The sequence below is a fragment of the Ailuropoda melanoleuca genome, chromosome 7 (genome assembly GCF_002007445.2).
Source record: "Ailuropoda melanoleuca isolate Jingjing chromosome 7, ASM200744v2, whole genome shotgun sequence".
Lineage (NCBI taxonomy): Eukaryota > Metazoa > Chordata > Mammalia > Carnivora > Ursidae > Ailuropoda > Ailuropoda melanoleuca.
In genome coordinates, this window is record NC_048224.1 from 54,837,139 (window position 1) to 54,861,546 (window position 24,408).

At 58.6% G+C, this 24,408-nt stretch overlaps 1 protein-coding gene across 3 annotated transcripts in view; it reads left to right on the forward strand.

The window, feature by feature from the left end:
- Nucleotides 1-233: 233 nt before the first annotated feature.
- The window catches only part of LOC100475945 (neuronal calcium sensor 1), a 41,001-nt gene continuing 16,826 nt past the window's right edge, over nucleotides 234-24,408 (forward strand). Inside the window, exons 1-2 of one of the 3 annotated variants that reach the window (XM_034664671.1) lie at nucleotides 234-282; nucleotides 23,732-23,756. In XM_034664671.1, the coding sequence (XP_034520562.1) occupies nucleotides 249-282; nucleotides 23,732-23,756 (59 nt within the window). In that variant the 5' untranslated portion in view covers nucleotides 234-248. Of the gene's footprint in view, nucleotides 283-18,134; nucleotides 18,181-23,598; nucleotides 23,618-23,731; nucleotides 23,757-24,408 lie in introns of those variants that run through there. The other 2 variants (XM_034664670.1, XM_034664672.1) reach the window with 2 other exon arrangements.

The following is a 24,408-nucleotide window of genomic DNA, read 5'->3' on the forward strand; positions in this document are numbered from 1 at the left end:
CCCCCCCCCCACGCCCGGGACGGGTGCCGCCTGTCGGCGCGCGCGGGGCCACCCCCGGGCCGGGAGGGCCGGCTCCAGTTCCCCCTTTCCCCCGCCGCGGCCCCCTCTTTGCAGAGCTGTCCGAAAGAGCCGGGGTGTGCTAGGGCGAGGGGCGGTGGTCGGGGAGGGGGCTCCCGGTTCCGCGGTGGCTGGGGCTGTGCGGAGCCGACTGGCACGAGCGCAGCGGGGTGGGTGATTCATGCATCACGATGCCGCTGCTGTTGCCGCTGCTGCTGCTTCGAGGTTGGCCTGTCGCCCCCTCCCTGGCCCGGATCGTGTGCGTTGGGGTGGGAGGGGGGCGAGACTTGCCCAAGCGCTCGATGAGGCGGCGGTGGCGGCTCGGGGTCCTGGGCGCCCTGTGGGCTGCAGGATTTACAGGGTGAATTCTCCCGTGGCCCTGATCTCACCTCCCCTTTTCTATCTCAATCTACCACATTGGGAAATGGGTTGATACAGCGGGGGGTGGGGTGGGGGGCGATATGGGCCATCTCAACAGGTTACTGTCTGGGGGGCCCCCTAGGAGGAGGGTCTGCCCATCTCGGACTTATCCAGAGCTGGCCCAGTGTGTCTCTCCACTTGGCCCAACTTCACAACTGTCCTGTACCCTCGCATCTTCGGTTTCTCCATGACTGACTTCTCCCTTCCCTGCAGCCTCTTGGGGGGGCACACCGCAGCTTGCCAGGGGTTCATGGCACTGGGTCCTGACCCCATGCTCTTATTTTGGGTGGGACCGGGAGAAGGACGGCTGCATTGTCTGGAAGGGCTCCAGTCTGGGTGTCTGACTTGGAAGGGGGCACTGGCCCTGGGTGTGGGCTGGAGTTCAGAACCCATACCTGGGCAGCCGCAGGGGGTGGGGGGCAGCCCCTCTGCCCTCTTCCTTCCCAGCAGGAGATTGACTGCCAGCCTTCTGCGTTGATGGAGGCCTAGGAGGCCGCTTCTGGTGGTGCATTGCACAACCTCTGCCCCCCTCCCCCCTCCATCGGTCTTCTGGGCACGTTTGCAGGTCTGGCCAAGCCCACGCCTCAGCTCTGTGCCCCTTGCCCCCCTGTGCTTAGAACAAAGGGGGCTTTCCTGAGTGGGCGCTAGTCTGCTGAGAGGTACTGGTCCTTCTCCAGTGGAATTCTCCAGCAAGGAGCTCACATCCCAGTAGCTGCTCCTTGAAGCGTAGAGGCTCCAAGCCTGGGACACGGTCCTTACTGTTCTTACCCTCTTTCCTGGGGGGGACGGGAGGGGAGAGGTGGCCCAGTTTGGCTGCTGTTCTGTGAGATTTGCTGGGCCTTCCCTCAGGCTCTGTCCAAATGTGGGCCATAGCTGTCCGCAGGCAGGCTGCAGGTGGGACGTCCCAGGCTCCTGTGCCCGGGGAGGCAGAGAGCACCACGGACTTTGACGGGCGTGGTGGGCTTGGGTTGAACCAGGGCGTCCCCATGCCGGTGGAGCAGGTGGTGGGGAGAGGGGGCTGTGAGCTGAATGAAGCCGGGTTGCCTGCTTCCTGAGCGTGTCACATGCCAAGCTCTTTGCATCATTAGCTCATAGAATCCTCAGCCGCCATGCACACGGTGGGCACTGTTACCAACCGCATTTACAGACAAGGGAATGAAGACTCAGAAAGGTGAAGTCGTGTGCCCAAGATCCGTGGCTCGTCACCAGGTGGTGCCAGGACTCAAATTCCGGTCTGTCGCCAAAGTTAGGCCCCTTGAAAGACCTCAGAACTCAGGCCGAGAAGTCAGGAGGGGCTTTTCTTCTGTGGGTCCCTGTCTGGCTGATGCCATCAGCCCGTGATGGTGGATTCTAGATGGGAAGGGGCGAGGGGGGTGGTCATTTTGTCCCCCCTCGCCCCACCCGGGCACATCTGTCAACTTTGGGAGAAGTTGAGTCAACAAGGCTTTGTTAGGAACGGGTCTGGTGGGCCTGCGCCGGCCTGGGCTATTTTTAAAGGCCTTTGGAGACATGGAACAGTTTTGATCTGAGAGAGTTAGCCGAGAACTTTCCTCTGTAGAGCCCTTATTAGGTGTGGGCTGGGGGAGGTGGCAGGGTGTTCACTGGCTTCCCGTTGGTCTCCCTTGCTGCTGCTTGGCTGTGCTGGCACATAGTAGGGCCACAGATATTTGTTGCTGGAAAGTCTCCCCGCAGGAAAAGCAGAGAAAGCCTCCAGCTTGTTCTAAGGCCCCAGATGGGCTTCCTTCTGATGGGGACTGAGCCATCTGCTCTGTGTTCCGGGGGGTTCTGTGTGTGGGGTCAAGAGAGGAGCACTTAGCAAGGACCATCAGCGTCTCCGGGAGAGCTTGTCAAATTCCAAGTGCACGGCTTGCTTTGCGCTCAGATTTCTCAGTCCGGAGATCTGGGCTGGGTCCAGGGCCCTGCGTCCTTGACAGGTGTTTGTCACGCAGATCGTGGTTCCCAGGAGCCCCATTTGAAGACCCACCCTGGTTCCGTGGGTCCTAGGCCACCTTGGGAGAGCACAGCTGGCTGCAGCGCCCAGAGGGGAGTCCAGATGTTCACACCTGAGTCATTGCTGGCTGCCACCCTTGGTGGTGACTCACCTGCTCCCTGGGAAAGACTGTCCTGGTGGTCTGTGCGTGTGCAAGCACGAGGGAGCAGGAGGAGGTCTAAGACACATCTGGACGCAGCCTCGCAAAAACCTGCCGTCTTCCAGGCTAAACACTGCAGAGGAGACTTTCTTCCTCCCCTGCAGATAAGATTTTGTAGATCATTGTGCCCCGTCGCGCAGTCCTCACCCTGCCTGGCACGGCTCACACCCAGGAGCGGTAGCAGGTTCGAGACTGATGCCCCCCCCCACCCCCGCTGGGACTCAGAGAGCAGGACTCCATGTGGCCAGTAGCCCAGTTTCTTGGAGGTCTGGCCCACTTTCTTCCAGCTCGTTGTTGGTGAGGCTGCTGTCAAGGCTGTGTGCCTAGGCTGTGGGACAGGCCAGCCCCTCCCCTCAGTGACCCTCGGTTTCCTCATCTGCAAAATGGGGATGCTTGTGGGTCTTGGGTCCCAGGGGATGTAAGGCACCAATAGGGTAATTCCCTTATAGCCTCATCTGTGGCCTTTGGTAAAAGGTCCTCCTTAAGGCGCCACAAACACCTGTCAAGGATGTAAGGGTGGATGTGAGCAGTCGTTACTAATGTCGCTTCAACTACACGATTCAGCTTCCTCTTGAACCGATCTCAAGTACATCTTGTGGGCAGAGTTCATCCCTCCACATGGAATCTTCCCGCGGCCGCAGCCTTTGTGCCTGGCCCGCAGGCGGCAGAGAAAGGGGGCAACCTCGCTTTGCCCGAATCCTGGCAGGTTCCTGTTTTACCTGCAGTGGTCTCCCCCCGACAACCCCCCTTGTTCATTTCTGCTCTGCCCCGGCCTGCCATTCATCAAGCCCTCGCTCGACACTGACATGGGAAGGAGAGGGATGTACCCTTGCCTTCTGATGGAAACCAGCCAGATGGTGCAAAAAACCAAGCTTGTGGGGCTCGAGCCATTTGTTGCGGTCTGGGCTCCAGCCCGGCAGCCCCAACAGGCAGACAGACAGACACCCCCACCCCGCCTCCCTTCCTTAGCCTCTCCCCGTGGTGCTCCCGGTACTCCCCAAGGACCCTCTGTCCAGGACTCGGAGGAGGTCACCTGCTCCTTGTCGCTCTTGGTCAGCCCAGGCTCTGCCTTGACCTTGCTTGCCAACCTTGAGTCTCTGCAGCCTTTTTTCCTGATGCCCAGAATGGTGCCCGACACGCGGCAGCTCCCGGAGGGGAGGAGCGGCCAGATGGGAGGCCCGGGTAGCCAGCAGCTAAAGCCTCTGCCCCCCAGAGCCGAGAAGGGGACCCTAGTTCACGGTCAGGAGTCTGGGGTTAAGAGGTGCTGGGTGTCACCAGTTGGGCTTTTGTGGCTCTCTGGCTTTGGGAAGGGTCACACGAGGGTCTGTTCCTGGAAGAGAAGGAATATTCTCTGATGATCACCCCCCCTACCCAGTGCTGGCCAACCAGAGGGGGCAGGACGTTGCTGTTGGGGGGAGGGAGTATCTGGTACCCATCTGGGGACAAATAAGTCGGGGTGTGAAGGACCCCACAACCAGGCAAGGAACAAACCACCTGGCAGAGGGAAAGCCCAGAGGGAGGAAGGCGGCTTCTGTAATCCTGTGTATCCTGGGCACAGGAGGGTGAGACCGGGGAGGCTCGCTCCCTCTCTCCCCTGGAGGTTAGACTGAACAGCAAAGAGAAGAGTCGAGGTTAGGGGAGTTACGCTGGAGTGGGCATCTGGGCAAGAAACATCCGAGTCCGCTGTTAGGAAAGAACTCAGTATCCTGGAGAAGGGGGCTGGGTCCTCAGTCAGGCTCTATGACCTCGGGCAAGTCACCTACCCTCTCTGAACACTGGCTCATTCATCTGTCTCACTTGCCCGTGTGACTCCGTGGATCCAAATGGGAGGATGCTTTGAGGTCCCGAGCGTGGGCCAGAAAGGGAAGGGGGGCTGTTTGGCAGCAGAGTGGCAGGGAGGATTGTGGGCCTCTGGGACCAGATGTCCTGGGGTTCTGGCTCTTTCCTTGTGCAAGCCCCTTCTCACAGAGCTTTACTTTCCTCCTGTGGAAGATGGGCATCCCAGAGACCCCGGAGCTGGATTCACGGGCATATGAAGGGGTTAGCGCGGTGCCTGGTTTGAGGGGACGCTTTCAACTTCTGGTGGCCTCAGTCCTACGATCCTCTGTCTCCTAGAGCAGGACGGGAGGAGTGGGTGTGCAGCCTGCCCCCTTTGTGCAGAGAGGAGCAGAGGAGGCCAGAGAGGGACAGGGACTTGTGGGGGTCACAGGGCCCGGGCCTCCTCCTCATACCTGTTCTGGCTCTTTCTGCCGCCTCTGGCTCCTTCCGGTGCCAGCCCCACCCCCACCCCACCGCGGAGATTCTGGCAGTGTGACGTGAAAGCCCTTTCTCCTGGCCACCCAGCTTCCTCTGCTCCCAAGGTCAGACCTCGGCCCCTCTGGGCCAACTGTGGGCAGCGGGCAATGCAGCTGGAGCTGGGCCAGGCTCACGTCACTCCTCACCAAGGGCCCCGAAGGCCATGGGAAGGGATCTGCACGTTTTCTGAGATGCGTGGGGGGCCACGGAAGGAGGTGGTGGAGAAAGTTAGATGTGGGTTTGGAGAGTGTTCTTGTCTATAGTCCAAGAACGGATGGGAGGAGGGGGTGGTCCTCGGGGCCGGGGGTGGTCACAGTGATGAACTGGGTGTCCGTGGGGGTGACGACAGATTCTGGGTATACTTGGGAGGAAGATTCCATTGGACTTGGTGTGTAGGTTTCATTACCTTATGCATTTGGAATTATACACTTTTTATTTTCTAACTTTTTAAAACCTGACAATTGTGAATGTTTGCTCACATTGTTTACTATTCTTTTAAACGATGATTTTTAAGGGGTGCCTGGGTGGCTCAGTCGGTTAAGTGTCTGACTCTTGACCTCAGTCTTGATCTCAGGGTCGTGGGCTGGAGCCCTGCGTTGGGCTTCACGCTGGGCATGGAGTCTACTTAAAAAAAAAACACAAAACTTTAAAACATGATTAAAAAAATAAAAAGCATGATTTTTTAAATGGTGTATCATATGATTGCAACATTTTATTTGATCCCCTGCCATTGGACAGGTTGCTTTCTTTCTTTCTTTCTTTTTTTTAAAGATTTTATTAATTTATTTAATAGAGATAGAGACAGCGAGCGAGAGAGGGAACACAAGCAGGGGGAGCGGGAGAGGAAGAAGCAGGCTCATAGCGGAGGAGCCTGATGTGGGGCTCGATCCCATAATGCCGGGATCACGCCCTGAGCTGAAGGCAGATGCTTAAGGACTGCGCCACCCAGGCGCCCCAGGTTGCTTTCTTAATTCCTCCCTCCCTCCCTTCCTTCCCTCCTTCCTTCCTTTCCTCCTCCTCCTCTTTTTTACCCATATCAATAGGGATGTGACAAACATTTTTCTACTCAATCTTTGTACGAACATCTTTGCAATAAATTTTTGCACGGAGCTCTTCTTGAAGATAAACTCCCCCAAATGAAGCTGCAATGTTAAAGCCCGGGGACATCTTAAAAGGCTTTTGATAGAAAAATTGTTAAATCACTCTCTACAAAGTATGTTCCAATTTTCACTCTCAGCAAACATGGGTGAGAGAGTGCCTGTTTCCCTGCATTCTTGCCAGCACTGAGTCTACCCGCTTTTCTTGATGACTGCTGATTTTGTGGGGAAGAAAAGAGTAGCTCCCTCTTTAAAAGCTCATTCCTTTGATTACTATTAAATAGAATCCTAGGGTCTTCGAGCTAGAGGAGACTTTGGGGTCACCTAGTCCAATGCCTTTATTTTACAAATGGGAAAATCAAGTACTGGAGAGACGAAGTGTTTCTCCCAAGGTTACAAGGCAAATACCAGGCAGAAACCCAGGACTGCTGGCTCTGACTTTTGGGGCACTCCCCACGGTGCCATGAATGGGTTGGCTGTTGGGGTGGAGACGGGGATGTCTTGCTGTTTTCTGACTCGGTGCATCTTGCCCTAAATATCTCTTACTCTCAGGCAAGGCAGAAAACCAGTATCAATTAAAAAGAGCATCCTTCTTCCTGGTGTTTTGAGATGTAACACTTTGCACGTCCTGGGTGTGGTCTCTTTACCAGGGCAGAGAACGTCATAAATGAATGTGCCAAGTTTCCAGGTAACTTGAAATTGGGGTCAGTTTCCCAGCTGAGGGCAGGACAGCAGAGTGTTGAGAGCTTGTGAGACAGCTTGCTGTCTTCTGGCAGTGACTCTGCCGAGCTCCTTACCCCTCTGAGTTCTGGGTGTTGTGTGTGCCGTGGGGATGGACCACAGTGCTTTTCCCAACACGCGGACGCAGGGACCGGCATGTAGTAAGAGCTCCGTCAGTACTCTCACAGGAAAGAGAGTGCTAAGCTGTTGGTGTCAGGGGACAGCAGTCCTTGGCCACCCCCCTGGTGGTCACAGGGTGAGCGGTCACAAGCCCTCTGCTCAATTAGGAGTGAGTGGCGAATGGGACGGCCTCTGTATTTGGCCCAGCTGGTCGGCAACGGGATCATTCTGCCCTGAGCTCCTGGCTCACTGAGTTGGGGAGGGAGGACAGGCTCTGGAATGCTGGACTTTAGGTCCCTGCATGGACGTGGCCCAGGAGGGCCAGAGAGACACCTGCCTGCACTTCAGTCCCAGAACCATCCCATCCTGGACAGTGACTGTGGAGTCCCCGGTGCCCCCGGGACTCAGTTTCCCTTTCTGTACAATGTTCAGATTGCCAGCTGGTGAGACTTCTGTGGGGCAGCTACACCGGGGCCCTAGGGACCAAGCGTGCCCGGGCTCTGGCATCTGCTGACCTGGGATCATGGGCTGTCTCAGCCACAGGCACAGTTCTTAGTTTCTCGTGCCTCGGTTTTCTCTTCTGCAAATTGGGGCTGTTGTGGGTGAGGTGAGGGATAGTAGAGACAGGAATTTGATGGCTTCTCAGTGATGAGGGCGAATCTGTAATCAACATCGTGGAAGGATGCCGCACGTTCCTAGGAGCCAGGCCCAGCTCAGGGTTCACACGCGCCCATCGCCAACAACTCCCAGGATCCTGGGCGGTCCGCGCTTACAGATGAGAAACTGAGGCTCACAGGGGATCGGGGTTGGCCCAAGGCCACGCACCTGGTGAGTGACACAGCTGGCATTTGGTCCTGGGCCGAGCATGGGGCCCTTGTGGGTGGGGGTGCCGGGAAGCTGCCTTGGGGGTGTGCAGGCGATCGTGCGCACGTGTGGGTGCCTCGTGTGGGTGTGTGCTGGGGCGGGGGCTGTGGAGCACACGTGCGCGCCCGGCTGGTGTAGGCGTGCTCCGGGCGAGAGGGACGAGGTCGCGGCGTGTGTCGGGAGTGGGTGAGCTGGCACGTCTGTGCACATGCGTGCGCACGCAGGGGTGTGTGAGGGCCGCTCTGTGCAGGTTGTAAATGCAGATGCGCGGGGTGAGCAGGGGCGGCTGGGCGTGAGGCTCAGACCGGCCTGGAACCTGAATCAGAAGCCGATGGCGCGGTTGTCTGCTCTGGGACCAGGCGACTGGGCTGCCGCTTCTCACCCTCCTGCCCTCACCACGGTGCCCTGTGGGAGCCCGTCTGTCCGGGGGCAGTGGGGGAATTTGGGAGGAAGAGCGAAAGTGACAAACCCCCATTTACCAAGTGAGGGTGCGTTGCCCTGAATACTGAGTACAGATTTAGCGCCCTGTGGTCTCACCACGGGCCTGGGAGCAGGGACTACTGTGCCCATTTTACAGGTGAAGAAAAAGAGGCCCAGACAGATTCAGAGACATGCCCATGGCCTCCCAGACAGTCAGTGGCCACTGGGGCTCAGGCTCAAATCTTTGTCTGCCCAAAGCAATGCCCCTCCCTCTGGGGGCCTGCCTCCTACAATCTCTGTGAGCCTTATACCCTTAGAGCTGCTGAGACGGGTAGTGAGCACCCCATCATCGGAGGCATTCAAGCAGCTGTTGGATATCAGATACTGGCCGGGCATCCCAGGTTCCTGGGCTGGAGGTGAGGTTGGACAGTGGGTAGGATCTTTCCAGCTTCATAGCTTTGCACACGGCCCTCGTGGTTTTGCCTCCTGCAAGGGATTTGGGACAGCTTTGCCTTGGCTTCCTCTGGGAGTGGGTAGAGTTGAGGCCTGCCGGCAGGCAGCAACACAACACTTCTGAGAAGTCCAGGGGGCATCGGTAGGAGTGGGCATCAGGGGGCTGCCCCAACCCAGGTCTCTGAGGCTTTCGCAGCCTCTGCCCGTCCCAGGCGAGGCTCCAGTGCTCACTAGGTGCCCAGCGCTGTGCTCCTTTCATGGGATCCTCCCAGCCCGTGAGCTCAGGAGCGCTGTGTCCTCTTGTCCAGCTAGCACCGTCTCTGCCCTGGGGGAGCCTGCAGGCTGGGGCTGGGAAGTAGGAGGCAGCCCGAAGATAAGGCCATGGAGACCAACGGGATACGCCTGGAGTGCCCCAGCCTTCCTGCCCTCCTGGTGCCTGGCATGGCCAGGGTGCCTCGAGAAACGTCTGTTGGACAAAGTGGGAGACCACAGGTGCAGCGTGAGGCTCAGGGACACAGCAACAGAGGGGACCTCCGGGGCCGGAGGCCTAGTAGCCCTGCTCCGGGCAACTGTAAGCTCCTTGAGGGTTGGGACATACATGGTAGATTTGATTTTTGTGCAGTGCCCGGCCTGGAGCCACATACAGGGCAGGCCTGTGAACACCTCTGCATAAGGCTCTGGGCTTTCCAAAGTGTTTGTCTATGTGTTGCTTTGTTTTGGTCTTCTGCTGACCAGGGCAGGACCTGCTTGTGCTCCTGACTTGCAATCAGATGGGGCAGAGCTGGGGGGAGGGGATCTCCAGGTTGGAGTCTGGGGTCCTCATTCCAGCCCGACTTGCTATGGCTTTTAGCTGTCCCCTTGGGGTCTCAGTTTCTCCAGTGTCCTGCTATGTGATAGGGTGTCACCTTTTCTTAGCCTGAGGGTATCCCGATGGGGCCACCCAGGGGGCGGTGTTCCCCACCTAGTGGGTCCATGCGGGGGGGGGGAGGGGGGTGCCCAGGAAGGGGTGCAGAGCAGCCACTGGCTCTGGCACTCCTGGTCTCACACGGTGCCACCAGGAAGCTGATGCGGCGTCCAGGCCACCGTGCTCCGGATTCCCTGGCAGGGGAGAAGGAGGAGGGCGGGAGGAATGTGGCTTTGAGGAATGTTTAACCCAAAGCAGAAATAGCACTCTGCATTTTTTATTTTAGGCTTAGGTTTTCTGTTAGGAAGTGGGCTCAGAGTGCCATTCTTTCTCTCTCCCTCCCCTCTCTCTCTCTCCCTTGGCTCCCCCACCGCTCTGGCCTTTTGAGGACAGAAGGTGGCCTCTTTTTCTTTTCTTTTCTTTTTCTTAACTAACAAGCTGCTGTGGGAACCAGGAAGGCCCCGGAGTTGGCGGCAGACAGAGCTGGGTTCAGCTCCCTCATTCTCCTCCTCCCAGCCCTGTGGCCACCCTGACCCTCTGCTTCGTCTTCTGTGGAACTGGGCGGGGAGGGAAGTGACGTGAGTGGAGATGGCTTGTCTGCGGTATCATGTCGGGTGTTCCTGTTCGGGGAACAGCCAGGCCTGGGTGCAAAGCCTGGCTCCTCTCCTGAGCTCTGGGACCTTGGTCAGCCTCTTTCCCTCGAGCCTCCTTACTTCACCTGTAAAATGGGCAGGTGATGATCTCCCGCCTCCCAGGACTGTGGCCGGAATGAGCGTGAAAATATTGGCAGAATGGCGTGGTGGGTCCCAGGCTCCTGCACCCCTCCTCTGAGCCTGGGTGGCCTCACACAGGCCTGCTGCCAGGTTGAATGAGGGTCCGTGCCCTGGGCGAGTGCAGCTTGGAGGCGCTCTTCACCCGACCCTCTGCTCGGGCCAGTGCCCCTGCGGCCTCTCCGAGATCAGTGCCCAGGGACCGGCCAGTGGCCTCCCCCAACCGGGTGGCGGGGACACGTTCAGCTCGTCCTCGTCTCATTCGGGACTGTGAGCGCCGTGAGGACAGACCCGTCTCTTTTCGGGGTCCTCACTGTCCCCCCGGCTCCTAGAACAGAGCCTGGCGCATAGGATGAACAAGCAGCTAGGAAAAGGGAGAAGCTAACAAGCAGGGCTGCTCACCCATCCTGGGTCTGTACTCTCTGCTCCTGTCTGGCCCCCCCCACCTCCTGGGCCAGGGCTGGGGGGCCTGCCCTGTCTGGGGGTCCTGAGAAGTCAGGCATGGGGAGGCTGGGCCCTGGCAAGTCAGGTCTGGCCAGGACCTGGACCCCTCTCACCTCCCTGGGCCTGGGGACACGAGGAGGGGTCCAGCCAGCCCACATAGCCCCTCCTTCCAGGCCCCCCCGCCGCTCCTGTCTCTTTGTAGGAACCAAGAGATTCCTGTTCAAAGGCAGGAGATGGGGCTATTTTTGGCACTGTGGGGGAAAAAGCGAATGCTTCCCTTCTGTTCAAAAGTATATGGTGTGTGTGCTGGGCAGACGAGCCGCTCGACGGGGCTCAAAGCCCGTGCTGCCTGGGCTTCTGGCCCCCGGCCCCCAGGGCCCTGCTTCCCGGCCGGGGCTCAGTAGCCCACAGGGCCACGTTGGGTGATGATTATTTCCAGACTGCCCGCGATGAGGCCCTTGCTGGGCCTGAGCGGAACAGGATCTTAATTAAAACGAACAGCAGCCCTCAAAATAAAGGCGAGGAGCCTGCTAGCTGTTCTTACCTTGATTCGTGTTTCCTCGGCTCAGGCTCTGTGGAGCTGGGGGTGGTTGTGAGAAGGAGGTCCAGCCGGCTGGAGGAGAAGGGCTGGAGGCCCTGGGTGCCCTTGTGGGGTGAATTCAGCCATGGGTATCCCCGGGCCACCTTGCCGCTCTTTACTTCCAGATGCAGAAAGCCGTTGTGGAACAGCTGCCTCGTGCCCGGTCCTGTGGGTGCCAGGATGAAGGGCAGATGGATGGATGGACTTCTGGCCTTCCTGGCATTCGTGGTTTGGTGGGGAAATGGATAGGAGGCTAGGATAAGCATCAAGGCAGGGCATTCCGCAATGCTGTGGGAGGCTACCGGGTCGGGGGTGCATCTGGGAGGGCTTCCTGGAAGAGGTGATGTTTCAGTTGAAACCTGAGGGTAGGGTTGCCAGCCATAATAAACAATTATTCATTATGTATCTGAAACCCAAGTTTACCTGGGCATCCTGTATTTTTATGTGCTAAATTTGGGGGCCCTACCTGAAGCTGAGAAGGCACAAAGCGGTTTTGGGGGGGTAGTTTATGGGAGATGCTGAGAGTGTTTCAGGCAGAAGGAGCGGCATGTTCCAAGTCTGGAGGCATCTAGGTGTGGCCATGGTGAGGACCTAGAGAAGACGCAGCGGCCAGAGTGGAGGGGAGGTGCTTGGGAAGGCAGAGGTCTGATTAGTTAGTCCTGTGGAGGGGCTGCCGACCAGCAGGGCGGGGCCCCACCTGGAGGGAGCCCTGCTGCGGGCCGATCTTGGGAACCAGGAGAGCCGTGTGAAGCCCAGGGACACTCGGGGAGATGGGTGTCCACCTTGGCCAAAGGAGTAGGAGCAGGTGAAGTGGTCACGGCCTCCGGCGGGTTCCGGCCAAGCTGACAGGTGTGTGGCTGTGCCTTTCTGCGGCCCATTACTGCTTGGAGTACCAGTGCTGTTGTCCTCCTGCTGCCCAGGAGCAGGCTAAGGACCGGACAGGACCAGTCACTTCTGTGCGGAGGCCAGGTCAGGGCCACCCTCTGCTCTCGGTTCTTAAAGGGCCAGAGCTGGAGCCCGCGGTGCTGCCGGTGCCAGGGTGCCTGGGGCTCCAGCCCTGACTCAGCACCCCCCGGGGATGCTGCGGGAGCTGGGCCACCCCTGGCTGGTCACTCTCCGTGGGGGATTTGCCACATCTTGGGCAGGAAGGGGAGGGAGGGCTGCTGGTGGTGGAGGTGGGGTGGGGTCCTGCTGATTATGCCTGCCTGGTTTCCATTCCCAATACAGCCCCCGCTTGGTCCCTGTATCGCTGTCAGTGTCGTCTCCAGCTCCCCGGTCTCCAGCTCCCCGGTCTGGCGGGGGGAGCTTGCACCTTCCCTGGGCCTCTCAGGGCCCCTCCCCCACTCCTGTTCTGAAGTTTCCTTGCTCTGGGTCTTGTGACCTTATTAAGGACTATGACTGACCTGGCTCCTGCCTGAGCTGGTTGGAGACCAGCCCAGCTTGTCCCACCCGCTCCCAGGTCTGGGGATGAGGCAGAGAAGGGGGGGATGTTGGGGTAGGCAGATGCCATATGCCCCACATTTCCCAGGACAGGGCTTCTCACACCCCCTCCCATCCCAGGTGCCCATGTCAGTGGCTCTGGTCATCTTGCCGTGTCTGAGGGTGCTGTGACACCTTTATTAATGATAGTAGCAGTTGTTGACATTTTGGGGCCCTCGCTGTGCTCCATCTGCCTAGACCACATTGGGCCTCTTCTGGCCAATTCTTTGTTCCAGCGAGCTGTGGCTTCTTGTGGTCCCCTGAACTCACCACACTCCGTGTCATCTCTGGAAAGCCCTCTCCCTTTCTCTTTGCCTGCTGAGGCCTGCCCATCCTTTCGATGTCAGTCTACGCGCTCTTTCCCCAGGAAGCAGCTCTGACCTGACCCCCTGACGGGGTCAGGAGCCCACTTTACACACATGGGTAGACAGCTGTGCTGTTGCGTGCTTGGGTCTGTGTCTCCTGTTACATCAGAGACTCGGAGGACAAGGACCTGTGTCTGGGTCAGTGCCGTGTTCCTGGAGCCCAGCTCATGGCCTGGCCCGTAGGCTGCTTAGCAATTAATTACTGGGTGAATGAAGGGGTAAAAGAAATCCCATTTTTTCTTCCTTTTTTTTTTTTTTTTTTATTTGGAGAGAAAGAGAGGGAGGGAAGGAAGGTGGGAGGGTGACGGAGAAGAGGCAGAGAGAGAGAGAGAAAAGGCATGCCCAAGAGTGCAGCCATCAGGGCAAGCCCCTTTATCGGACAGGAGGAATAACCTTGAGTTCTAGAAAGTAAAAGCAGGTAGGTCCACTTCCCCACCTAAAACAAGCATGACACGCATGCATCCTCCAAGAACGGATCCGCATTAAGCACCTACTATGTACCGGATACTGTTTTGTGGCTGTGATGTAGGCAGACACAGATCCTGCCCACTGGAGCCCCCCGGGCGCTGAGGGAAGACGAAATCAGAGAATCCAGGCAGGCAGAAAAGACGAGAACAAAACCGCCCCTCCTGCTGTCCAGGCTTTCCTCTGTGTATGTAGCCGTGGTAGGTTTTATCCTCAATCTCCTGATGAGGAGACCAAGTCTCAGAGAGGTTAACTGACTTGTCCGATGTCACACAGCTGGAACCTGGCAGGGCTGGGACTGGGACCTGTGAGTGTCGCTTGGTCTGGATCGTTCGGCCAAAGCAAGATGTTAATAGATCAGCAGATATTGAGAACCTTTGCTTCCCAGCCCCAGTGGCCTTTCGCTGGGGAGTCAGAGGAGCCAAAGATTCGGTGCCTCTTTGAGGGCCCCGGATGATGCAGTTCGGCAGTCAGGCGGGAAGGTAACTCCCAGCATGCATTTGTGTGATGTTTAAATGCTGTACTTCTCCAGCGAGCTCTGGAGTCACACAGACCCTGGTTCTGGTCCCAGCCTCACTGCGGACCGATGTTGGTCCTTGGGCAAGTGGCTTCACCTCTAGAAGCCTCAGTCTCCTGATCTGTAGAAGGGGGGTGCAAAGTCCTTGTCCCACAGCATCGTTCCGGAATTGAATGAGATTAATGCAGGCCACGTGCTTAGCACAGGTGGGCACGCAGTAAAGGCTAAGTAAATGGAGACTTGTGTACCCGGAAGCCACAAGACAAAGTACATCTTTCTGCAGTTTTAAGAATTTTAGGGGGAAAGTTATTTTATTTATTTATTTATTTATTTATTTCACACAGAGAGTAAGAGAGAGTAAGAGTGGGGGGAGGAGCAGAGGTAGAGGGAAAAGCAGGCTCCCCGCTGAACTGAGAGCCCCATGTGGGGCCTGTGGGGCTTGATCCCAGGACCCCAGGATCATGACCTGAGCTGAAGGCAGATGCTTAACTGACTGAGCCACCCAGGTGCCCCTAGGGAGAAAAGTCATTTAGCTTATATAGAAATGAAAATCAATGTGTTTTATGACTTTATTTTTAGGGTAAGATAAATGTGTATACATGTTGGAGCAGAATGCAAAACTTGTGGAAATATTTGAGCTGGAACGTACGATTTGAACTACACCCCACTCCCAGGGGCACCAGCCCTCTGCCTCAGAGGCTCTGGGGAGGGCATTTTTGGGGCACCCCTGGACTCCTCCAGCACGTGGCCCTGCTCCAGGGACCAGGCACTTTCACCTCCCGGTGAGCCGGTGGGAGTGACCATTCTTACCCCATTTGTCAGATGAGAAAACTGAGACATGAGCGGAAAGACGCACGTAGCGCTTTACGTGTGGGAAGGTCTCGGCATCCGGGACAAGGGTGGAGCCCGGAGCCTGGTTCTCAGGGGGCGGACCAGCGAGGGGCGCTTCAATGGGCAGGAGCCGCTGCTCCCTACTGGACCATGAACCTTGCACCCGAGGCGCCCGGGGCCTGGCCCGCTGCAGGTGCTCAGCGAGTGCTTGCCGCGGCCTGCGGGGCTCGGCGGTGGCCCCCTCCCTGGGGACGACCGTCTCCAGGCTAAAGCCTTCCTGAGCACGGGCTTTGGAGTTGGAGGGACCTGGGCGCCCACCTCCACTCCTTCACTGACTGTGACCTCGGACGGGTGCCTTTGCCTCTGTGAAGCCTCAGTTTCTTTACCAGCTGGGTGGGCCAGCGGGGACCCCCCCACTTGTCAGCACGGTCTGGAGCCACACGAGCTCAGCCAATGGAGCCGGTGCCCTCTGGGCTCAGGAGAATCCGGAGGGGCCGAGAGGGAGCAGGGGCATTTGATTTGGGATCTGAGCAGTCCTGAGCAGCTCTCATACCTCGGTCCCCTTGAGGGCTTGGCTCCTCTCTGGGTCCGAGGACATTTCCCATCAGCAGCCCCCCACCCCCCGGCCCCGGCCCGGCCAGCTGCATCTGCTGTTGATGCCCCAGTGGCAGTGGGACCCCTGATGTCTTATTCTAATACCGTGGCCGTCATCATGATAGTCTGAGCCTCCGTGTCACTCATCACATGCTGGGCTCTGTACTCTTGGCCCGCATCCTCTTGTTGGCTCTGAAAGCAGCTCCGTGAGAGGGAGGGGAGCTCAAGGCTCAGAGAGGGGCATATGTGGACTGAGATCACACAGCAGCTAGATAGTGGGTGGACCTGTCCCCACAAAGGCCTGTGGTGGGAGAGAGCCCAGCTTCAAGGGCTACAGTCGAGTCAGCCAGAGTCAGTCTCAGGGGTGGAGGGGTGAGGGGTGGGCAGCTGGCCCAGCTCTGCCCAGAGCGGTGACCCCTGGAGCTTTGGGAGGCTTTACCCAATCCTGTGTGCAGAGGGCTTGGTGCAGGGCTAGTGCCGTAGCGGCAGCTCGCAGCTCTGGTGCAGGTGGGTCTGCAGACGGCAGTCTGATGCCCGCGAGTCCGCTCACATGAGCCCGCACGGAAGGTTCGGGGTCCGGTATGAGCATGGCAGGCAAGGCCCTGCCCCGTGTTCCCGCGGACTGCTGTGGGCCCCAGCGGCGTGGGTGGAGAAAGCACAGAGGAGGCTGGGCTAACCATGGGTGGAGGGTGGGGGGGCCAGGGCTCTGGGGAACTCGCACCTTCTGGGTCAGCTAGAGGGGCTTCCGCAGCGCCCCGCTCAGCCTGGAGTGCCCTGGAATTCTGGGCAGGAGGCCAGGTGCCTTTCTGATGAGCTCAGGCTAGCTCCCTCCAGCTGGGCATTTATGGAAGACAGGAATGGAAGACAGGAGCGGGGCGGGCGGAGGGCTGGCTGTCTCTCTCCCCACCCTGGAGGAGGCTTGGGGCGGGAGTCAGCAGCAGTGAGCCCACCGGTGCTCCCGTGTGTGTTATCCGGTTATAGCTGATCTCCGAGGCAGCTGTCCCCGAGGGCTCCTTCTCCCAGAGGAGCCTGCCGTCCCCTCCCCCAACCCCCGTCCAAGGGCACCTAGCTCCTTAGTGCAACACCTGGTCTGGGTTGTCTGGCCCAGGGCCTGTGCCCACCCTCCTGTTTCCACACCGCCCCTGGTGGGTGTCCACGGCCCGCTCCCTGGGGCACAGGGCCTGGGGGGGTGGTCCATGGCCATTGGCTGGCTGCCTGCTGGTCACTTCATGGGGTGCAGGAGCTGGGGACTGGAGCTCTCTGGAGTCTGTGAACAGCTGCATGACCAAGGTGGGCCTCCTCGTCCCCTGCCCCCACGGGAACACCAGCCTATTTCCACGGCAGCATACATGTGTCTGTTGGGAGATGACGTGGGGCTCGGGGTGCGTGTGGCCTTCGGAGGCTGGGGGGGCGCAGGTGTCTGCTCACCCAGCCCTGGGGTGTGGCCAGAGCCCTGGGAGGGAAACTCCCAAGCATTTAACTCTCTCTCTCTCTCTCTCTCTCTCTCCTCCCCACCTCTGGGTGTGTGGCTCTCCGAAGTTAGCACAGTCAGATAATGTCTGCTGCACCGGGAGGAGCCATGTCCCCTTTCATAGACAGGAGAAGTGACAGGTCATGCGGCGGGGGCGTAGCAGACCTGGGAATCCAGGTCCCAGGACCCTACTCTGCTACGCTGCCATCCCCACAGGGAACTGGCCTCCTGGAGGTGGGGGGGGCCTGTCCCCAGGGTGGAGGGAGGGGCAGGCTGCTGGGGGACATCGGTGGCCGCATCTTCCCTCCTTTCTCTGAGCTTTGCTGCGAGGGGAGGGACACGCCAAATTAAGGATGTTGGCAGCTGCCAGTGGGGACTAGATGGGGTGGGGGGAGGGAGGTGGGAGGCTGGCAAGTGCTCGGGTGAGGGGGGTCAATGGGGGGACGCCCCGCTGGCTGTGGAATGTGGGGGTGTTCCTGTGTTTTCTGCCTAGTAGAGCAGGAAGGGGGTGTCCCCAGGAAGAGGAGGTCCAGTCTGGGGTGGGGATCCCTTCGGGCCACATGGAGCGTGAGGGCCCCCAGACCACCGTGAGGAGCGTAGGCAGGGGCTGAGTTAGAGGGGGCCAGCTGGAGAGGAGCTTGGGGCAAGGTGGGGGGGGGCTATGCTACCCCTTCCCTGGACAGCCGTGGGAGAAGGGGACTCAGAGGATCCCGGTGTTTGGAGGTTGAGCAAAGGAGAGCCGGGGCCTGAGGGGGAGATGTCTGAGGGGGGCTACGCTTCTGGAAGCTATCCTTCTGCACTTCTGAGTACTTCTTTGCCTGAGTGGTCAAAGGTGTGAGGACTAATGGAGTTTCAGATTTAGTGACAAGGGGTAGCTGATGGCCAGGCCTAAATGGCCCCACTTTCTCTTTTTGTGTTAATCAAACCAGAGGCCTTCTTGCTGCAATGGGGGTTGGTGGCATGGGTGACACAGGCACTCGACCCAGCCTCTGTCCCTGGAGATGGAAACGGGGCCTGGATTGGCCACAGGACGGTGGCTAGAGAGGCCGGAAGGAGCGGGGTGGGCCTACCATCCCTCCTGCTGCAGCCAGTGCCTCTGTGGGCGCCGCCAGCCCCTGCTTTCTGTTCCCACCATGTTTGAGCTGAGCTTCAATCAGGAGAGAGGTATTTTGCTTAAGGGAAATCAAAATCAGACTCAACATTTATCTTGGGCTCCAGGGACCGGCTCTCTTGTGTTCTTTCCTGGCAGACGAGAGAGCTGTGTGCGAGGGAGGAGGCCCAGGGAGCCGCCTCAGGAGCGGGAGCACTGTTCCTGCTAGTCCTGCTGGGGACGGCGAGGAGAGGGGCTCTGCGGGCACCCCCGCCACAAGGGGTGAAGGCCTAGTTGCAGTGAGCCAGCTGGGGGACAGCTGGGGAGCAGGCCTCTGCTGGGCTCCCTCCCCACTCCCAGCCACCGGCAAGCCTCCTTCCCTGCCTCACCCGCTTCTTAGGGAGGTCTGTGGGAGGGGAGCGGAGGGGATGCCCAGCCCCTCTCCTGGCTCTGTGCCCACTCTAAGCTGGGAATTTTCTAGCTACCTCTTAAGAAGCCCTCCCGATGGATCTGTCTGGTAGGAGTTTATGCCCCATCCTTCAATGGGGTATAAATCAGGCTCAGAGAGGTTAAGTAACTTGTTCAGAGTAGCACAGCCTACACATGGCTAAGACAGGACACTGACCCAGAGCCTCCCACCGCCTCAGCCATGTGGTTTTAAATACTGGCTTCCTAACAAGCCTATAGGCAGGAGGGGGCTGGAGAAAGGCAGCTCGTTTTTAAAGTTGGCCAAAGCCAGTGGCAGTTATAAAAGTAAACGTGGTGAGAAACAGTAGGGTGTCCCAAAGGCAGCCAAGTGGCTTGGTGACGATGGGGAATCAACGAGGGCTTATTCTCTGCCTCCCATGTGTAGGACAGTGGGCCGGGTGCCCAGGTGATGCTGGGGTATGCCAGGGGAAGCGCCTTGATCTCTGGGTGCTCAGCATCCAGCTGGGAAGAGGAGAAAAAGTGCCACTGTTGAGCGCCTGCTGGATCAGACATCATGCCACGTGCTTTCAGTACACCCTCCCCCTCTAAGACGGGCTGTTATTTGTCCTCTTTTCAGATGAGCAAACTGAGGTTCCAAGGTGTGGAGTCATGGCTCAAGGCCACACAACCAGAGCCCTGGCCTGGAGTGCCGGCTGGCTGGGCTGACCCCAGAGCCCCTTCTGTGGACCACTCTGTTTTACCGCTGTCCCGCTCGCTGACCTGGCCCCAGCAGGCGGCACCCAGTCTGACACTCCGCTGTGGAGCTGATGGGAAGCAGTGATTCCCACATATCAGGGGGCTTCAGAGGGGGGTGTGGCAGGGCAGGAGGGCTCTGCAGAGACGGGACCTCCCAGTGGGGGTTGGCAAGGTGCATAGGGTTACCCAGGTGAAGGAGGTGAAGACGAGGGTCCTGGGGCAGAGGAACAGCAGGTCCAGAAGCCAGGAGGCGGGGAGATGGCTGGAGAGGGGCTTGGAGGGGGCAGTGCTGGGCTGAGGGAGCACGGAGGACAGCCGTTCTTCCCGCTGGGCCCCAAGCCCGGAGCGCGGACCAGCCTCTTGCAATTGCGGTGTGGGCGGACGCCTGTTTAATTTCACACTGGGATGGAGGCCCCGGGGAGAAGCTGGGAAGCCTGAGCCTGGGACTGTAGCTCTGGGTGGAAGGCGGAGCAGAGGGACCCTGTGATGTCCCCCACCCCCTCCTCCCTCCCAATGCCTTTGGTGGTCAGAGCTGCAGGACCCCCAGTCCTTCTGGTGCTGGGGGGGTGGAATAGGGGCGCACACAGGTTGTGGGCTGATGAGGTCAAATATGTTCCCCCAACCTTTTATTTTGGAAGCGAGAGCAACATTGAAATAACAGTGCAGCACCTGGGGTCCTTCGTGTAGGTTCGCCAGCGCCAGCATTGTGCTGGGGTTTGCTGCTTCTCTTTCTAAATGTATATGCGTCCATTTCTGCACCTCCCACAGTAAGCTGCCGGCATCCTGACCCTCACCCCTAAATACTTCATGGAACATATCCAGTGAAAGGGGACATTCTCCCACACCACCCCTGTGCCGTCCCCACCCCTAAGCAAATCAGCAGCGAGTCCATCGGGGCGTCTAATTGTGCCCCACGGTGCGGCTTCCCCAGGGGTCCGAGGGATGTTTGCTGTGGCTGGTATTTAATGCCTGATCCGGGACCCAATCCGGGCTGTGCAGGCTGCATTGGATGGCCTTGTCTCTTTTTCCAGAACGATTCCCTGCCTTGTTTTACCTTTCATGGCGCGGACTGACTCAAGTGTCCTGGCCAGTTGCCTTGTCGAATGTCCCGCCTTCTGGATTTGTCTGGTTATGTCCTCACGATTAGACTCAGGTTGAGTATTTCTGGCAGGAGCGCTCCATGGATGCCACATCCTCCCACGGCATCAAATCGGGGGCACATGGTGTCGGTGTTTCACTACTGGAGAGGCCAGCTTTGATCGAGGACAGTCATCTTCATGGTTCTGTTTCTGAGATACGAGCAGCACGCGTCGCTGGTAATTTTATGGATATCGGTGCTTAGACGGAATCTAGATCAGGCAAGTCAGTGAAATGAACGAGCTGATTTAAAGAAACATCCCGAGTGAATCATCAGACAGGTGGTTAGGGAAGAATCGAGAAGGTAGCATGGGTATGGATGAGCTCCTGGAAACCCAGATGGAACTGGTAAGAACGCACGTCTCGGCATTGGGCAGACCTGGGCAATGGCCTCCCACCTGCCTCCTTCTAGCCGTGGCCTTGGGTCCCTTCCTCAGGTCTCCAGTTCAGCGGCCTCACCTGGACAGTCAGGTTCACACTGGTCACCTCCAGGTTCCCGACCCTGGTGGAGGGGCTTCGGGTAGGTGGCTGGGCCCCCAGTGGCTGCCTGATTGCCTGATGCCCGCCCCACTCAGCACCCTCCCTGGCTCCAGGCGGTGAGGCAGTGATGGCCTGCTGGCCCTGGTATGGTGCCAGGGGGCACCTGATGGCTTCATCTGTTTCCTAAAGGTTAATGAGCTCCTTAAAGCATCAGTAGGGCACATCACCCCCAACCCAGCTCACTTCCCCTGGGGCTTACCTGCCTGCTGGTCAACCGGTGTTCTGTGCTGGGGACCATTCCAATGGGGGAGGGGCAGCCAACTATGTCCCCTCCCCCCACGCGGCTATTCCATCCTGGGGACTTGGGGGGAACTTCTGAGCTAGGGGATTCCAGGGGAGCCTTCTCTGGCCCTGTGAGGCCAGAGGTCAGCAGCGGATCTGCCACCCAAACTTACCACCCAGCTCTTGCTGTTTCTGCCAAGGTCACACAAGGTCATGCAGCTTTTCAACCGGTTCTCGGAGCGGGGGAGGCACTGAGTTGGGCATTCATCCTGGGCTCCTAAGGCAGTCCTGGCCCTGCCATTCATTTCCCAGCAAGGTGATCTTGGGTTACTGTAAGCAGGGGGACTCGTCTAAACCTCAATCTAATTGCGAAAATGGGACCACCACCGACCTGTGGGATTCTACTTTCTTTCTTTCTTTCTTTTTTTTTTTTTTTAGATTTTATTATTTATTTGAGAGAGAGTGAGAGAGCTAGAGGGGAGAGGGAGAGGGAGAAGCAGACTCCCTGCTGAGCAGGGAGCCTGACACAGGGCTCGATCCCAGGACCCTGAGATCAGGACCTGAGCGGAAGGCAGCCGCTTAACCGACTGAGCCCCCCAGGCCCCCCTACCTGTGGGATTCTTATGCAGGAGAAGAGCATCAAGCCATTGTAGTTTTCCCAAGAGCCCGTTTTACAGATAAGGGAACTGAGGCTCAGAGAGAGGAAGTACTTTGCCCAAGGCCACACAGCTAGTAAGCCTTGGAGTTGGGTTTGAATCCAGGCAGCCAGTCTGGCTCCGTAGTAGGTGCCCGTAAGCTCCTGCCTCCGCTATGATGGGTCTCCTGGGTCCCTGCAGGCTCGGGCTTTGAGCATCATCGTCCCCTCGGCCCCCGCTGCCCTTCACAGCCAGGCATGGGTGGCGAGTCCAGGGCAGCTCAGCCTGGGTTAGACCAAGGTCACCTTCCCTCTCCACCCCCACGCCTGATCCCCTTGTCCCCTTCGACCTTCCGCCAAAACCCTCTTGGAAAATCGCCTTCTTTACACCAGGTCTGGCCGATCCAGGTAATCGGCACGTCCCAGTGTCGCCACGCCCTCTGTTGATCAGCTGCCTAATGCCCAACTGGCCTCTTCCTCCGCTGGGGATTTGGGCTTGTGGGAGGAGGAACCTGGTGGTGGGCCTCCAGCCTGCCCCGGGGGTCTGCCCACCAGGCTCCAGGCTGTGGATCAGCTTGCTGAGCTGCATGCAGCGTTCAGACCCTCACCCTAGCTCTCCATGTCCTGGCCCCTTCGTGCCTCAGTTTCCCCATTTGGAGGCAGGGCAGAGTAACGCTGTCTTCCCTCGGAGCCGTTGTCAGGGCGGCTGAGCCAGAGCACAGAGGCCTGCCCTGGCACGGAGCCGTTGGGCACTTGGTATCTGGCAGCTGGTACAAGCTTCCTTTGAGCAGGCTTTTGAAAAGTGGCCTTCTCGAGTCCAATCAGGCACAGCAATTCAGGGACACCCCCTTGGGCCTCCCCTCCCACTTCCCTGGGAAGAGGTTGCAATTCCTTTCTGCAGCTGACCTCCCGCTGGCACCCCCCCTTCCTGTCCGTCCGTTCATCTGTACCTTCGTTCATGCCTTCCGCAGGCCTGCACAGAGCACGTTGGCGTGCCAGGGCCCGTGCTGGGGACTCAGGAGCTTTCACACCCGTTTCACACCTGTTCTCATGGCATTCCCAGCTCAGCTCAGGTGGCAGGTCCTATTATTCCTGCTTTACAAATGGGGAAACTGAGGCACGGGTTGCCGGAGGCCCTCTCCCAAAGAACCCCCCCCCACACACAGAGAGTGAGTGTGACCCGGGAGGTGGTTACATGTTCTCATTCAGTGATTGTAGAGAGAGCCCTGGTTTGGTTCCGACCTGAGCCAGTTTCGTACTTTTCAGAAAAAAAAAAAGGATTTTTTTGTTTGTTTCATGGTTCAATAAAGAATGACTATTCGGGCTTGGCTGGATGTTCGACCATGTTATGTGGTTTGTCCCAGGTTTTGGTTCACGGCTCTGTTCTCGTCTTGCCTGTAAAAGAACGTGGACTGACCGCTGTGAGGGGCTGGAGGGGCAGGCCGAGGAGTGGAGGGGGCTGGGTGCTGCCAGGGTCCCCGGGGGGGGAGGAGTTGAGGGCGCTGCTCAGCCTTTCTGCCCTGGCCCGCTGCACGCAGGCAGGACAGCCAAGTGCCTTCTCTGACGGTGTCATCCCAGGGATGAGAGGTAGGGCGCAGCGTATCTCGGATGCTAGCCTCGGCGTGATGCTCTTGCCTGCCCCCCGCCCCCCGCCCCCAGGAGAGCAGGGAGAGCCAACCCCGTGTGTAAGAGGCTGCTCTTGCCAGTCCTTCTAGAAGCACAGTGGGCCTCAGGAGGAATAGGCCCGTGCTGTCCCCCTGCGGGGTGGCTGGACACAGAGCTCCTGACTGGGACTGTTCATCTGGAGGACATGGGTGGGCAGGCCTGTGGGGGCGGGCTGGGGAGGGCAGGAAGGAGGCTCCCCGGGGTCTGCCTGTCCCCTAAGACACCTCCCAGAACTAAAAGGCTTTTTCTGTGTTCTCTTGCAGTTACCGAGAAGGAAGTCCAGCAGTGGTGAGTAGCTCTTTTCACCCAAACTGTTGGTGGGGAGGTTTCGGGGGGGGGGGTCCAGCTGCCCAGGATGGGGGCACGTGGAGGGGCTTCTGAGTGTGGCTTACCCACCAACCAGTCCAGGCAGCCTTCGTTTAGATCCTTTTGTCCACAAGGGGCTAACGTGGAGCCAGTGGAACCGGCGTGGACAGGCGGTGTTGGGGACTCCTTGCCTGTGCGTCGTCTCTGAGGATCACCAGGCCCTGCTCACCAAAGAGAGGGCTTTGGACCAGAAATGAAGCAGGAGACTGGGTCTCAGGCTGGGCTTTGTCACTAAGTCACCGGTGGCCTTGAGGAGTCTCTTCCCGTTTCTGGGGTTCAGCTACCTCTTCTATAAAGTGATCGGTGAGGCTGGACCAAGGATGGCACGTAGGTTTCTCTTGGATGCCAGCTCCGATCATTCCAGAGTGGCTGCCCAGCGTGCCAGGTTAAGAAGGATTCTGAGGCTGTATGTCATGGAGCAAAGGGAAAGTATGGCAGTGAGGGATTAACGAGGGCTGTAATGGATTAGTGATGCCTGCCTGGGCTGGGGGAGAGCGGAGTGGCATATTGTCTGTCACCTGGTCCCCTGCGGAATGTGACGGAATGTGGCAGAATGTGGTGCTGACAGGGGAGG